This window comes from Paroedura picta, chromosome 9 (genome assembly GCF_049243985.1).
Source record: "Paroedura picta isolate Pp20150507F chromosome 9, Ppicta_v3.0, whole genome shotgun sequence".
Classification (NCBI taxonomy): Eukaryota; Metazoa; Chordata; class Lepidosauria; order Squamata; family Gekkonidae; genus Paroedura; species Paroedura picta.
In genome coordinates this window covers 65,498,401-65,515,666 of record NC_135377.1, presented here as the reverse complement: position 1 = coordinate 65,515,666, position 17,266 = coordinate 65,498,401, and the positions used below count along the sequence as shown (strand labels likewise).

Genomic DNA, 17,266 nt, shown 5'->3' with positions numbered 1-17,266 from the left:
GCTGGTTATCTGCACAACCACATTATCCTCTTGCCGGCCCAACAGCAACCTGGCCATTTTTATTTGCCTTGCTTCCTCTGCCCTGTACAACGTAAACACTCTAAGTGATTGCACAGATGCAAAATTGAGTGATCATGTTTGTTCCTCCTGGATTTTATCCTCTAAAGTCCTGCTATACCAAATGGCCATTCCCTTGCAAGTATTTCTACTGACAATGCAGTCAGGAAACAGGCTGAAACTATCATAGGAAGGAAGTGAGCAAGGAAGAAAGGAGCATCAATAAAGGAGAAGCAGGCAAGGAGGCAGACCTCACAATGATGCTGGATCTGGACCCCAGTTTATATACCTATGGGAATTAAGTATAATTGGAAGCTGGCTGGAAAGTCAGACTGGTGTACTGGTCAGGCTGTCAAATTAGGCCAGGGTTTCCCAACCAAAGTACCTTATGGTATCACAAAGGTCCCTCAATGGTGAGGGGTATCAAAATGGTGGCTGGAGAGAGCCCTCCTACCCTGCACCTTGTGTTTCTGGCAAAGAGGAAAGAGAAGGGGGGTAGAAAAAGAATCCTACCCCTATTTGGCCAGGTTGACCTGCCCCATCCCAAAGTGGCCAATGATGGGCCTAGAGGGGGAGAGAAGAGGAAATACCCCAGCCATTTAAACCTTTCCTGGCTAAGGTTCCTCTTACTTCCAGGGTTGTGGCAGGGAGGTGTGGCCAGATGACATCACTTCCTGGTACCTCGAAGTCTGAAAAATATTTCAGCAGTACCTCCATGATCCAAAGGTTGAAAAAGTCTGGATAGGCTACGGAGATCCCCACTCTGCCTTGGAAACTCACCGGGTGACCATAGACCAGTCACTCTCAGCCTAACAGAGGGTTCTGGCTGGGATGATAAAATGGAGGGGGGATCGTGTATGCTGCTTTGGGGCCACCGTGGGTGGGGGAAGTGGGGTACACACGTCTAAATAAAGAAATACATTAGTTTTTTCCGGGGAGCAACTGGGAATAAAAATAAGTGCTTGTGCCATTCTACTTAGCCCAAAATGGACTACCATGTACAGCCCCCTTTTTAACAAACTGTTCCAGTCAGGAATGGTTTAAGGATTCGCAGGGCCCATAGCACCAAAGCCAGTTTTAGGATTTGTGGGGCCCTAGAAGGGCACAATTGTGGAGGGAGAAGCCAGACTGTGGGCAGAGGGCCCACCCAGAGTGGAAAGAGGTGTCACTCCAAGTGTCTTTAAAGAGGGAAAGGGGGGAGGAGAGATGATGCAGCCCTGATCCATGAGGGGGAAGGCACTGTGCGGGGCCCTTGGAAGTGCAGGGCCTGTAGCTCATACTACATATCCTATATGGATTCACCAGCCTTAGCTCCAGTGCACTTTTTCTATGGGCTATATCTGCATTGGCTCCTTCTTCAAAGCAGTGAATCAGCAGCAGCAGCAAAAGGAACTTAAGCAATTGCTTTGGCTCAAAACTTACAGGTTGCACTATGAGTTCTGCACGCATAAGACTGTCTGAACAATTCTGCAGAAGCTCCTGGATGGTGTTCTGACGCCTGGACATGGTGCCGGTTCCATTTTGACTGGGGGTGGAGGAAAGAAGAAAACACGTTACCAGCTGTATTAATCACTCTGTTGTAATCCACCACAAAATAAATATGTTCCATTGGAAAGTGGCACACCTTGTTTAAATGAAAGTGTTGCAATCAGCGTGGCTTTGCGAAGATCCACGTGATAATACCGGCCCCTCCCTCTGTGGCCTCCTAGCTGAATTATAACGCTGAGTCAGCAGCCTCCTATTCAACACTGTGAGAACATGATGTGTGTGTGTCAAACACAAGTACCGATAGGATCTAGCTGAAGAATGAAACCGGTATACAAATGTGGAACTTCTTACTCAAATAAGTATTAGCTGGAGGGGCACCTGGTACCCATTCTCATCCTTCAAAACCTCTTTCAAATCTCACAACTTCTAGAAGGCCTAGGTCCTTGATTGCCCCTGACCTGAAACCAAAAGGAAGCTTCACAAATTACTAAATTTAGGCTGGTTGCACCTCTGGGAACCCTGAGCTGGATTGCCCAGGCTAGCCTGATCTTCTCAGATCTCAGAAGGTCAGCCCAGGCTAGTATTTGGATGGGAGATCTCCATGGAATACCAGGGTCATGGAGTGGAATGTCTCTTAAAACCCTACAGGCTTACCATAAATCAACTGCGACTTGACAGCACATTCCAGCAGCAGCACCTCTAGGCAGGGACCTGCCTTTTCACTTAGATTATCCCCTAAAGCTCCCTGGGCTGCAACTATAATAATTGCTCAAGCTTAAGTCGCACCATCCTAAACCTGTATAATTAGAATAAGCCCGACCCTGGAAATTGGAGCTGACAATTAACGTGAGAACAAGTTTTCTATGCTACCCTACAAAATCAGACGCTATCGCAGATTCAAATAAGTGATAACTCAGATGATGTGCAGCCAGCCCTCCTTGAAGTAATGATGAACTACAGGCCCATGCGCTACAGGGGTAGTCAAACTGCGTCCCTCCAGATGTCCATGGACTACAATTCCCAGAAGCCCCTGCCAGCATTCGCTGGCAGGGACTCCTGGGAATTGTAGTCCATGGACATCTGGAGGGCCGCAGTTTGACTACCCCTGCGCTAGAAGGTTCTGATAAGGAAAGAAGAGAGCCGTGATGCAGATGTTACACCTTTTGTAGACAATAGGAAACATCCAACTCGCATAAGTATAATCTCGGTAAAACAACAGTGTGAATTGGTTCCACAAGATTCTGGTCACTGTGACATTTACAGCCACTTGGGGAGTTCAGATATTGCATACATACCAGGAGAGGTATAGCATGTCTGTACTGTATCCAGGAGATCCTAAAATCGCCTGGCTGCCAGGCTAGAGACGTCCAGAGGTGGTTTGCGTCTGCCTGCCTCACATCGTGACCCTGGTATGTCTGCCATCCAAGTGCTAGCCAGGGCCGATCCCGCTTGGCTTCCAAGATCTGACAGTATCGGTCTTCCGCAGACTATCTAGGTCTGAGCATTCTAGGAGAGCTTAAAGGACTCCGATTACTTATCATTCCATTTGTTTGGTGGTGACCAGGCTTTCTCAACCAGGGTTTCCCAAATAGGTGGGATTTAATTTTTTTTTAATTTGTTAAACACTTAGTGGGTGATATGGCCATATATGGTCATATCAACCTCCCCTTCCCCCCAACAACCAATGAAGGGCCTGGAGGGGGTGGGGCCCTGGGTGGGCGTGTACATAGCTATGCTTCCCAACCATAATCTGCACGATCGTCCCCACTCCTGGGCTTTCTTGAAGCCTGAATAATGTTTCAGGGGTTTCTCAACAGTAAAAAAAAGTTGAGAAAGGCTGACTTAGATCCTCCCATTGATCATTATTCCGCTTAGACTTTTAACAACCCCTATATTCTTAGTGAGTCCCCGTGTGAGCAAAATACTGCAGGACAAAACTGCTGTATAACAGCAGTTATCCTTATGCTTCTAATGCGGGCATCAGACTAAGGCAGCCTTTAAAGACAGCATGATTTATTATACGCTGTGAGCCAAGGCTCTCTTGTGTTTCCAGGTGCTTTGCCAGAACTTGGCCATGCTGGGATTCAGCCACAGTGGCAAGCCAGCACTGGTTAACTGTGGGTGAGGTGCTCCAAACTAGAAACCACACCTCACCGATGGGATCAGAGCTCTTGAAACAAGCTCAGGCATTTCCCAAACAGAGGCACCCGCCATTAAGAACAGAAACACGCCAATGTAGAGATACCTTATGAAAATAATTAACTTCCAAAGCTAATCCAGGGCTGTGCGCACCTCACTGGGGTTTTTCTGCTGCAAAGATATCAAGCTCATATTTTCAGCCAAGCACTCCGATCGAGTAGAGCCAACTTTTTAAAGCAACTGCATGTTCTGCCTTTTGCAGCCAGCCGTTGTGGCCCTTTCTTCTCAACAGCCTTAATGAGCGTGCCTTTAGACATGCCTGCTCCTCATTTGATGAATGTGAACTCAAGTGAGGACAGGCACCTACGAAACAACCATCACCGATCAAATGCCATAGTGCCTCACATGAGCTCAAACACATGGCATTTTATTATATTATGATGTGATATCTGATTGTCATATTTTCCAACAGGTAAACAGCCTTCTCTTCACATCTCACTGGCTCCTCTTCCAAGTTTAGGACAAGAACTAAGTATGAGGCAAGAAAGCATGAGTGGACTCGGAAGTGTAAACAACCCTGAATCAAGTCAAGTTGGGTGACCCCTGCTATGGTACAATGCAGCATTGCAAGGATACTCTGCTCAGTATGGCTGACAAAGGACATCTCCATGTTTAGAGGCAGTGAACCTCAGAATATCAGTGCCAGGAGACAACCTCAGGAAGGCCTTGGAATCTCTGCCCTCTTGTTGGCCCTCTAGAGGAACTGGTGGGCCACTGGACTAAATGGACCCAGCAAGGCTCTTCCAAAGTTCTAATGATGGCCTTGGCATCTGTGCGCTGATGTTGGCCCTCCAGACGAACTGGTTGACCACTCTGAGAGACAGCATGTTGGACTAGATGGACCACTAGTCTGATCCAGCAAGGCTCTTCTGATGTTCCAATGAAGGCCTTGACATCTGTGCCCTGTTGTTGGTGTTCCAGAAGAACTGGTTGACTACTGTGTGAGACAGGATGCTGGACAAGATGGGTCTGACCCAGCAGGACTCTTCTTATATTCTTACTAGCTCACCCACTGCAACATTTCCCAAACTGGCAACAGCTGAGGAGGAGACGGTGAGTTGACAAAAACTGATAAGGGGTCCAGAACAAGTGTCTCCTAAGGCTTGGGCAAAATTGCTGGGGTTTTGCTCTGTTTGCTCCTGGGTACCAGTGGCCCCCTAAGAAATTTCGCTGCAAGTTAAATGGTCAGTCTGCCCAGGCAAGGCAGGGCATGATAAGATCAGCTACAGACCAAAAATTCACAAATCAGGGGGGAAGGGGTAGGAAGGCCAGAACAATCATCTATCTATTTAGCTTTCCTGACTGGTAAGTCACTGGCAACCGAGCCATCTTAAGTCAGCAGAGGTTTCCAAATACTTTCATACTGGAGGATACCACTGTAATAATAATACTACTATCTTTACCCATCCTAGAGGCCTGTAATGATCCTCCTCCCATTTTGAAGGAAGGCCTTAAAGTGGGCAGGAAGGAAAGCAGGCAGCTGAACTACTGAAAACATCAATCAGCAGGAATGTGCAAAAACACCCACTTATTCACTAACTCGAGCTGCAACTCTACCAGAATCTGTAACACAGTTTTATACTATTGCAAAACATACAGTTCAATGTATAGGTGTGACTCCAAAATGAAGTACTCATATCCATAAAGTGGCCCCAAAGTTGTTGTTGGCAAACAATACTGAAGAAAACAACTCTCTCTAGGTCAGAATTAGAAAACTCAAATATTTGGTCAATATATTCTGAGCCAACATCTAGACAAGGGACAGGAGGACAACAGATGCAGCTGTCAAGTTTGCATCCTAGACAGCACCAGCCACTCAAAATTCTGTTTTGTCTCTAAGCCCAGCTCAGCTAGATATACTGAAAACAATGCTTCCCCCACCTATGCTAGACCTATACACCTTAGTCTGTCTATATAATTGTCACTGTCAAAGAGGGCTATCAGGGTTGGACTTTAGGATCAGAGCCCTGCAGGGGAAGTCTTTAAAGTTGGCTCTAGCTTCACATTTGAATAGGATCTTACCATCCAAAGGGACCTAATGAGTCCTCTTCCAATAGAAGAGTCACTTGTTGGAGGAAGGAACCTTAGACTGGAAGAACTTCTAGCCTAAGGTAAGATACATGCCATTATTTACTATGTCGGTAAATAATAGTTTCCTTCATGCAGTAAACACCAGATCTCAATTGCACAAGATTGTATCAAATGAGGACAGGGACCACGTAAAATTTCGGTTGCAGGTTCTAGGTTGGGAAGTACCTGGTGATTTTGGGGGTGGAGCATGGGGAAGCCTTAAAGGGTCCACAAATGAGTTCTAAGATATTGGTGGTGTTAATGAGAGCATTCAGTCCAGAACCTAACTGCACCACTCTTCTCCCAACATATAGGCAAAACTAGGTCAACGTCACATATATTGCTTCTTAAACAAAAATAGGGTCTATACATGCTCAAGACAGATGAGGACTCTGTTCCTCTCATCTTTATACTTTCACATTAAGTCTGCCACAAGCTAGCCATAATGATTACTTTTTCCGATTGTTAACTTTTAATGGTGACATATATGAGCTGTACCCTGGCACACACCCTTTCCTGGATGTGGGTGGGGTGGAGAGACGACTCTCAGCAGCCCAAGGAAAAGTCCATGGAGCCATATTAGTCTCAGGGCGAAACCTCAGGTGGTGAATTAGAAACAAAACATGGCCCCTGCTTCAAGGAACTCACAAAGACGCTTTAGGCCTCAGGGGAAGTACCCTCTGGATTTGCATGTGTGCACACAATTCTAGCCAGAGCACTTCTGACAAAATCTTATTGTCCCCATTTAAATAATTAAGCAATTCCTCTCTCCACAGACAACACCTGAGCAGAGAATCACGTTTTCCATTTTCACCTCCCAACAAGCCTGTTCCAGCATGCAAAGGATTACATCAAAAGCACAGAAGAGCCCAGACTGGATTCCAAATGCAAAGAACAAACATGGTGCACTGTACTTTAAAGGCCGAAATACAGTAAACTGTCACCGATGAGTCCGTGAAATAGGATTCTGAGGTAATACCAAAAAGAGCTGACTTTGGCCGTTCAATGACACCTCACGACCCTAACATATATTCTGAAGTAAAATGTGTTTTTTCTTTTAAAAAACAGCATGGGTGTGGGGAACATTATTATATACGATACATTCTCATTTCTCTGTACACAAATGCTTAACCAACAATTATCAGTGTCTCAGGATGCGTACTGAGCTAGGAATAGGGTGAAGATCAGAGGCCAGAGGCACAAATCCCCTCAGGAGGCATTCCAATGTATTTAATTTTGTAACCAAGGTAAGGAGCTGGAGGGAATTTTATATGGGCCAAGCGACGAAGAGCCACCATAGGCTCTTCTGCAAGCAAATCACATCTCCGTGGGCCCCCAGGATTATCGGGTCTGCAGGAGAAGAGCTAAATTCTAGGCCAGTGGCACCTTCAAGATCAACAAGTTTTCCAGGAGATAATCTTTCGAGAGTCAAAATTGCACAGTATACAGTGCACACCAAAGTGGCTCAGATAGTTTTTCTTTCATCCATTTTGCCCTTTAAGTAACTCAGTAAGACAGATTTAGTTGAGACCTAGCAAGCTTCCATGGTTGAGTGGGGATTTGAACCTGGGTCCCCCAGTTCCTAGTGCAAACCCTCCAATCACTACAGCATACTGGCTATCAAACCGGTACCTTATCCAATAATTGGTTACTAGTTTTCTTTTTTTCTTTGTAATAACATCTTTTTTATTTTTATAAAGAATAGAAATAGAATAAAAAATAGCATGATACATTAAAAAGATTAATGCCAAGAATAATTATTTCTTCATATCCTAAATTAATACACATGGACTATTTCGTTATGTAGTTTTACTTTTAATGTGAATGCCTGTAGGCTGAAGTATAGTGGTTAGGAGCGGCAGCTTCTAGTCTGGCAAACCGGGTTTGGTTCCCCACTCCTCCACATGCAGCCAGCTGGATGACCCTGGGCTCATCACAGCACTGATAGTGCTGTTCTCACAGGACAATCTCTCAGCCCCTCCTATCTCACAGGGTATCTGTTGTGAGGAGAGGAAGGGAAGGTGATTGTAAGCCACTTTGATACTCCTTCAGGAAGTGAAAAGCAGGGTGTAAAAACCAACTCTTCTTACAAACAGATGTACATGTGTTCGCTGTAATTTATGATCAGAAATACCTGCCACAAGCCATCACAAAGCCCTGCATCCTGCTTCCTCTCATCCTCCAGTCTTTAGCCAAATATATATTTCATGGAGAATCTGACTGCAACCTCACATGGTTAGCAGTGCTGCTAGGCCAGAGCACACAAAACACAGGTTAAAGAAGGGATAAAGGGGATGAAAACCTACAATCCCACAGCCTGCTTCTAATCTCTCAGTGGACAGCAGCTTTGCATCAGGACTGACCCTTCCTGGAAGTCTAATTTCCCTCAATCAACTATCTGTCTGCACTGCTGCATTCTTTAGCATTGAGTCACCCATACTGATCCTGCAAGTTGCTAGCCTACCATTTGGCCTAAGAAAAAACAGCACAGGTCCAGCCACAGCATTCGGCTCTCAGGCAGGCCGAAGTATCAAGCCAGATTCTCAGGAACCCCTTAAATTGTGACCAAATTGTGGCTCTTCAGATGTCCATGGACTACAATTAACCAGTATGGCAGGGGTTCATAGTAATTGTAGACCAGGGGTAGTCTAACGCTGGCAGGGGCTCATGGGAATTGTAGTCCATGGACATCTGGAGGGCCACAGTTTGACTACCCCTGCTGTAGACCATGGACATCTGGAGAGACACAGTTTGGCCACCCCTGCCTTAAACTGAATGCTCCTCCACAGTTTCTGGCAAAGGTCTCTCATTCTACTTTCACTTCTGATTATTCACTCTCTACCTGGCAAGCAGGTAGATCTTGATGCTTTTTAATCATAGGACCTGTTCCTTAGTCACGGCGTACACAGGGCACTCCTCCCTCACAACTTGGATGTAGTGATGGGGTGGGTGAACGGTATTTATTCACACAGGGTAGGGCTCCCTAGGTCAAAATGACGGATTTGTGAGAAGGACACAGGACAATCCCCATTTGAGAATATTGCTAATTATTATTATTTGTAACCTAAGCTTTCCATCATGTGCTGCGCAGTATATTGTTTCTTCTCAGGGTGTTTACTGTCGTGATTCCTGTGATGCCCTTGAACAATTGGGCAGAAGAGAATTAGAAGGCAGAAGAGAATTAGAATTTTTTCCGGTGCAGAACAAGCCTGCAAGCAACAGGGGCCTAATTTTAACATGATGCTGGCAAAGCAAAGGAAGTTATCACTACAACTTTGCAGTTCCTCAGACACCACTTATGCAAATCAGCTATGCATATGGCAGCCGGGTGTCACACAGACAGTGGATCAGCAAGGGCGGCAGCCCCACGTTAAGTATCTGGGGAAATGTAGGCAATGACTTCATGTATACTCAGCCTTTCTCCCTCACAGGGAACCAAAAAAGCTTACATTGTTCTCTCCTGTTCCATGTTATCCTCATGCAAAGCTACAATCAGGAGTTTGTTGGCCTTGCTGGGACCACATTTAAATCAGGCCTCAGACTGAATCCTATGGGGCAAGAAATCCCCAATTAAATCTCTCTAGGAAAATTTGCTCAAAAACTGGCCAGATGGTTTATGGAACTAATGCTTAGTTCGTCTGTGATGAGATAACAACAACACTTACCTACCTTATAGGTGAGTCATCAAGTTTTTATATTATTATAAAATAATAAATGCTAAAAGTAGAGGAAAAACCACAGTCTCCCTTGCAAACAGTGGCCCGTTATTAATATTAAATTTCTAAAATATAATTCAGATTCATTTTAAAATTGAATTAATAGAATGACTGTGTGCATTCAAAATAGTAATAATAGGTTTTTTTTCCTTATATAGGGTTGAATCCAAAGTCCCACAAGAGGGGTAAACCTTACAGAGCAGACCCTTCCGCACCCATGATGCAGTCCTTGGAGCCCCCTGAAACTGCATTCCTGGAGTAAAAGTGCATGTGGGGATGGGGTCTGCGGTGGGAGTCCAGAATCAGGGAGGAAGCACACACACACACACCCAGCAATCCTAAGCACCATTACACAAAAGAAAAGGTGCCACAGGATCTAAACCGGATGATAACTATTACCTGCTTCCCTAACAAATGATGCTTCATAATTCTTATGTCTCTCTGCAGCACTAATGTGGATTCTATGTCAAGTTAACTTTGAAGAAGGCAAATACACATGCAGATGTCCAAGTAACAGCACGAGAACAGCATGCATGGCATTTTCTTGCTGATCATGCAAACTAAACCTTTGTGTGTTGTGTATATAGGTGGCAACAACAATTCTGCAGTTAAGACAGCTAAAATCGACAGCAGTGGAAAGAGGGTCACATAAAACACTAAAAAGGCTTTCCATGTGGTCTACAAACAAATGGGCAGTAGCCGTTCACACTGCTGATCTTAGCCGCTCCAAAAGGGGTTAACAGCACTGAATGTTTGTGAGGGTGCTAAAGCTGCCATGGGGGGGGGGGGGAAATGGCTCCAAAAGACAAATGGCTGAGAACAGAAACCAGACTTTTTCCTCCGTTCCCAGGATTACAGAAGCTGGGAAAACGACAGAGACAGGCATGTTCAGCCCTGGGGACAGGGAGCGGCTGACACTGCTCTCTGAGAAAGGTGATACTTAAAACATGAATGAGGGTGAGCCTCAAAGGGATCAGGCCCAACCCTAAAGGTCACTGCCAAAACTCAGCTTAGGGCATGGCTGCGTGTGCATTTCAAACATAAATAAATCCCAACATTTGTACACAGTGTTTACGCTTAAAAGCAGTTAAAAAAGAAAAAGTTGATGGATTGCAGGTACCATGCAATCCCACAAAGAATTATGCCAGTCTACATCCATTTATTTTGGTGGATTTTGAATGGACCAATTCTGCATACAATTGTACCCTATATTCCTGATCTTCCAGATTGACCAAATGCTAAGAAATGCCATAAAGTGAAGCTTTAATATTGCAAGCATACCTGATAAAGGAAACAGCCACAAAATTAAGGGGGGGGGATAGTTAGCTAAACTCATAGTCACTGTAGAGACAAGCAGCTGTGAGAACTCATTGTTGATCTTTCTTTACCAACTTCTTTGATCTTCATTGCATTTTTTCTACTTTGAACTCAAGTCTGCCAATGAAATCTGGAGGAGGAGGAAGGGATACTCTTCTGAGGTCAAAGAGGAGAGTCACTGAATTACTGACAACATTTGGCAGGTTCACTGACACAAAGCTATTTACAGTTTTATCAGTAGCAGACTTGGGGCCCAGGCAATGCATCTGGGGAATATAGAAAAGTGGCCAAAGTAAAACTGTTCCGACCACATTTGATCAAGAAAGGAGCAGGTAGACTTTTTGTCTCGTGCAGATTTGGGCAAGGTCTGGACAAGTTTATTTATCTGCCTTAAAGGAACTCAACATGGCTTGCAGTGCAAACAATCTAATGCAAGAAGATACAAATGAAATACAATAAAACCCACCAAGTTAAAACTGCAGATAGGCAGAACTAATCAAATGCCATCATGAATCAAGCTGTCTTCTGCTGCCTCCTAAAGATGGAGAGGAAGGGGGCAAACACACCAAAATCTATGCCCCACAAAAGATCCAAGTCACTTTCTTCACAGAATTTCTGCTAGACAATTTTACCAACACTGAAATGAACTCAGCCTCTAATACTAATGGGAAGGGGTGAACTGACTTATGGTGACCCCAGAGTTTTCCAGGCAAGAGATGTTCAGAGATAGGTTGCCACAGCCTGCCCTAGTGTCATGAGCCTAGTGTTCCTTGGAGGTCTCCCATCCAAATCCTGACCAGGGTCAATTCTGCTTAGCTTCCAAGATATGATGAAATCAGTTAGACTGGGTCATCCTGGTCAGGGCAAACATTGAATAATTGATGAAATTTACTTGTATGGCATTCAGACAGAATTATGAACTTAAGGAACATGACCCAAATGGGGTTATTGCCTACATACCATATTGTATCCACCAGCTTGCATTGTGTTTGTTCAAATGATATTTACATGAATGAAAGGTTTCTTGGTAAAGCACACCACACACTAATAAAAACAGCTAGCCACAGTTCTTAGTGCAGCTGTCACAAAGCAGATCTCTTAGAGCTGTCTCAGCCTCACTTATCTACCAGGGTATCTCCTGTAGGGAGAGGAAGGGAAAGGTGTTTGTATACTGCTTTGTTAGAGCAAAACAGGATATTAAAAATATCAGCTCTTCTATTACCGTTACTGCCTGTTTATTATTTCTTTCCTTCACTTATAACCCCACCTTTCTCTCCAATGGAGATGCAAAGCAGCTTACATCATTCTCTCCTTCTCCATTTTACCCTCACAACAACCCTGTGAGGTAGGTGTGTGTGTATGACTGGCCCAAGGGCACCCAGCAGACTTCCATGACCAAAGGGGATGGGCCATGTTTATGCTGACATGGTCACAAACACCCAAGTTGACATCATGAGCAAATATTTCAAGGCTCAGGAGAGAGTAAGGGAACCAGCTTCTCTTCCAGTGAGGTTTTGAAATCTGGCAACATAAGATGCCAGCAGCTGGGAAAAGCTTCACCTACCGTACTCTAGCCTGACATGTAACAATCTGGAAAGGCATGAGTAACGTACCTCACAAGGCCGTTGTGAGGACAAAACCAGCAAAAATGTACTAAAGGGATGTACACCAAAGAGTATATTGTATTACAGTTGCCTCTGCACAATTGTTACTGAATTACTTTGGTTCAATAGAGACATTCTCAGACAATTGGGGTTTGTATGCCAATAAATGTCTTCTCCTGTCTGACAATTGTGGTCCACACATGCGCACAGCTCACTTCATTTCTCATAGCCTGATTACTGCTTGCAGCTGAATGTATCTACGGACTCTACAAAAGGTCAGATGGTGGTGTTTGATTTGTGACGGTGAATCAACACGCGAGAGAGACCCCTGGATGCTGCAATCATAAATCGATAAGAATGACGATGCACACCAGCCATCAGACTCTTGGATGCCTAGGTCAATTCACTCTCATTGAGCGAGAAACTTTAGTAGAGTTCCCTCTCAGCCACCGTTCCACATTAATAAGAATGAAGGATCATGGGAAAGAAGGATGAATGTGGGGATCTTTCCCAGCTGGAGAGAGAGGTTTGGCTTTCAGTTGTAAGCTAGCAAGTGCAGAGGATATACCAGGGAGCTTGGCTACTGTCTCAAGGTGCTAGTCCTGTTTGATTTGGCATCCAAAGCTCCTACAAGGTCTCAAGAGATGAAGAAAAAAAAATGCGTAGAACAGGGATTCTCAATCAAGGTTTTGGGAAGCACGCTTCCCCTGTTGCTCTATCACCAGCCTAGCCTCTTTCTCCACAGTGGAAACGGTAAATGGTCAATTGATCCATCGATTGGCTGGCTGCTGCATTTGACTTCTGCGCCCACTTCTCTGCAGGGGCCTGTCACCATTTTTGCGGTTCCTCAAAGGCTGGAAAAAAAAATATTTCAGGGGTTCCTCCACAGCCGAAAGGTTGAAAAAGGCTGGCCTAGAAGCAGGGTTGAATCAATACAAATACTGTATCCACTGAAGCTCCAAACAGCCAAGCTAAAGGCTTGCAAGAAACCATTCTAGTCAGCTGCCAACACCCAGCCAGCCCCTCAGGCGGAAAACACGAATGCATGTAAGGAGCCCAAGCCACACAGTTGAAAGAATTCTCTCAGGGAGTGGCAGGGAGGGACTGAAGAGGAGTGGCTTTCAAAACACAGAACACAGAAGGGGGTTAGAAAACAAGCCGGCTATTGTGGGAGCTGCCGGTGGATGCACACCCAAACAGGCGGACTCCAACAGTTCAACCAGCCTTGCAAGGTGACCTGTGAACTTGTCCCTTCCTGCTGCAGCTATGCACATCCCACCATTACAGATATTATTGAGGTGACACTGAGAAAATCTTCAGGATTCTTGTACAAGGGGAAGGACGGCCTTTCCACCTCGCACAACTCCAACGTCTTTTGTTATTCAAAGACCAAAACAAAAGCCTCCCAACACTTTGTCTTGGTAAAAGGGGTGGGAGGGTCAATCAAAACTTTCTGCAAACATGTTCCACCAGAAAGGGCTCGTGTCAAAACAAGATATTGGTGCTAAAAGCTCTCCACAAGCCACAGCCTCTCATCTGGTGCCCTGTGTGAGAAGGGAATGCACTTAGTACGTGCTCAGAAGCACACTCTTCAAGATTACTGCACATGTTCTAAACCTGGCCTGCACATTTCTCACTCAGAAAGCGTTTCCATGATGAATATGGCATGCAACACATACAAAGATTGTTCCATGTGCAAATGACATGTGCTTGTATATGCACTGCCCAGGCACGATTGGTTGTGATTTCCCGTTCCTAACCGACCCAAACATGAAGGGGAGGGTTGTCAGATATGATGACCTGCATGCAAGCTCTGAATGCATTTCACATTTCTCAGAGGCAAGCCTGGCTTTGCACTGGGAGCACACCCAAAAGGCTGCTGCATCCCATCACCGATTTGTAAATACATTTGTTCCACAAACAGTGTACATCTAAATACGGGACACGTGATCTGATTTCCCCATGATCTTCGTGAACATTTTTCACATAGGAAAAATACAACTGAAGCATAAACCTACTCCAAATTTTTCATTCTGTCGGCATTCAACAAGTCCCCCTTTTACTGATAGGATTCTTGGGATTTTAATTGTGCTTTGGTCGCTGCATGGACTGATGAGAAGAAGGGAAGGCACAGGGAGACCTGGCCTTCCTTGATTCTTTCCCCCACGTTAAAGGGGAAGCTGGGGGGGGGGGGCAGGGAGGTGTAGGAGTCTCCAAGGCAAGCTTATCTAGGGAAGCTGCAAGGACAGCAAGCTGAGACTCGCAGGAGACGAGGCCGCCAGACGCCGGCTGCCTTCCAGTCCCCAAACAGCTAAATCCTCCACTTCCTCAACCCCTCAGGCAACCAGGGCAAGCACAACAAAGTGTCCGCGACTGAACCAGCACCTTTTCCGTGTCGGGTTCTCCCCTTCGCACACCCTGCTCCGGGGCTCCAGTCTCCCCTTCGAATAACAAACCTCAAACTTTACGGCCAGCAAACTTTTCGGTATAAGCCTCTCCGGCGAATGCACTGTATCTGACGAAGTGCGGCCGCACAGGAAAGCTTCTATCCAGAACGGAACCCTGCTGGTCTTCGGGCTGCCCCCGCGCTCCAAGTGGGCTCTGCAGCTCGAGGCCAACACGGCGACCCGCCTGCCCCAAACCTCAGCGGAGCCCGGGCCGAACCTGCCGGCGCCTGCGGGGAGGAGCCGCGGGAGCCCGCACGAGTTCTCCACTCCGCCGGCCGCGCATGGTTGGCCGCAGCCGTTCGTGCGACGCCCTCACTGCCAAGGCCCGGCGGATCTACAGGGCAAGAGCGGATCTCAGAGGGGATTTGCCCACCGCCGTGCGGGATCGAGCAAGAGCGGCTCCGCCAAGCAACAAACTGCAAAATCTCCTCCAACACAACACACACGCCCCGATAAAACCAAGAGTCCAGGGGCACTTTTAAGACCAACCGAGATTTATTCAAGGCGTGAGCTTTCGAGTGCAAGCTGGACTCGGATTTTATTGCGCTACTTCAGGCCAACACGGCTCCCCACTTGAATCTAACACACGCTTAGGCAAACTTACACGTATGCTTCCGAGTTCATGTCCCCTCCGTAGTTCTTCTGGATGTAGTACATCTTGTGGCTATGGCTGGTGGTCGTGCCTCCGCCGCCCCCTCCTCCTCCGCCTCCTCCTCCTCCTCCTCCGCCGCCGCCGCCGCCCCCCATCATCATGTGGGAGTTCATTTCGTAGCGCATATCCGTGCCGGAGTCGGCCCTGATCATCCTGCCCAAGGTGTTGAGCCGGGGGTGCGAGCCGCCGTTCATGCTCATGTCGGCGGCTTGAGGCAGCGCCGAGCGAAGGGCTTCGGGTCAAGAGCGAGCCGGACTCAGAGGCGGAGCAGCAGCAGCAACAGGCAGCAGCTAGACGCGCCCTCTGCACAGCAGCCGGCCGGAGCGGGGGGACTGGACTGGACGGGTCGGCGCCCTCTCCCGCTCTCTCTCCCGGGACGCCTGGGCAGAGCACACGAAAGCCAAGGAGCCCCCCGAGCAGGACTGCGCTCGGGCGCCTAGAAGGGGTCGAAGGGACGGGGGAGGAGGGGGGAGAAGCTACGTTTTAAGAAGGAAGAAGAGGGGAGGGGGAAGAGAGAGAGAGAGAGGCAGGTAGGTCGTGGTGGCGCTGAGCGGCTGCGTCCAGGTGAGAAGGCGCCGCGGCTAGAGGCGGCTGCTGGTGGTGGCGGCGGCAGAGAGGGAGGAGACCTGCCGGCCCCGCCCTGCCGGCCCAGCCGCACCTTTCGGGAGTCCGCTTTTCCCTTTCTTTCTTTTTTGTCTAACCAGCCTGGGCGGGGAGGCGCCGCCCTCCCGCTCCGCTCCTCTCCACTCCACCCCACCCGCCTGACTCAGGGCGCAGAGCGCTTCCCTCTCCCCTCCTCGCGGCCGCCGCCTCCTCTTCTCTTCCGCTTTACCTGGGCCCAGCCCAGAGGACGGGAGCCACCGCCTCTCCCGCGCTGCTTTACGCCGCGGAGTCCCTGGCCCCACCCTTGACAGCCCGGCGCCTCGCAAAGGCGCCCTGGCGAAGGTGGGCCGCGGGAGAGCGACGCCCGCTTAGGCTTGTGCCGCCGGAGAGCTCGGCTTACGAAGCGCGTCCTCATTAGCTGTCCCTGCGACCTTTGGTCAGCGCGCTCTGCTCCGACTGAAGGTTGAGTCCAGCGGCGCCATTCAGACCCACACGGGTCTATTCGAGGTGTGCGCTTGCCTGTGCAGGCACACTTGTTCAGACAGGGGGCCAAAGCCTACACCTTGAATAAAACTTTGTGGGTCACCTTGAATAAAAAATTGTGCGTCTGAAAGGTGTGGGTGGACTCAAATACAGCAGCCCACCTGAGTCTGCTCAAACTGGCAGTGATTCCCCCGCAGCCTCAGCTTTTTTACCCTTGAAAGCCCCCCAGAAATGACATGATTGCACATATTATGGTTGGGAAGCATAGCTGTGTACATGCCCACCTGGGGCCCCTTCCCACCCACTCCAAGCCTACCATTGGGAATTGGCGGAGGGGGGATATGACCATATATAATCGTATCACCTGATAAATGCTTGACAAATTTAAGAAATATAGAAAAAAATAATCCCCACCCATTTGGGAAACCCTTCTAGCGCTGCTGAGAAACCCCGGGGTTTCACTAAACCCTGGTTAAGAAAACTACCTCCAGGGATTCAGGCAGAGAGGTCTTTCACTGCCTGAACACAGTAGAAGTCCAGGAGCACCTTTAAGACTAACAAGGTTTTATTCAAGGTGCGAGCTTTCTTGTACAAGCACACTTCTCCAGAAACTGAAATGACTAGACGACA

The 17,266-nt window shown here is 47.4% G+C and overlaps 1 protein-coding gene across 4 annotated transcripts in view; it reads right to left on the bottom strand.

The window, feature by feature from the left end:
• The window catches only part of DSP (desmoplakin), a 56,428-nt gene extending 40,168 nt beyond the window's left edge, over window positions 1-16,260 (bottom strand). Inside the window, exons 1-2 of one of the 4 annotated variants that reach the window (XM_077353147.1) lie at window positions 15,503-16,260; window positions 1,480-1,582 (exon numbers count right to left, since the gene is read on the bottom strand). In XM_077353147.1, coding sequence (XP_077209262.1) covers window positions 1,480-1,582; window positions 15,503-15,750 — 351 coding nt within the window. In that variant the 5' untranslated portion in view covers window positions 15,751-16,260. Of the gene's footprint in view, window positions 1-1,479; window positions 1,583-14,907; window positions 15,049-15,502 lie in introns of those variants that run through there. The other 3 variants (XM_077353149.1, XM_077353150.1, XM_077353148.1) reach the window with 3 other exon arrangements.
• Between the last annotated feature and the right edge of the window lie 1,006 nt (window positions 16,261-17,266).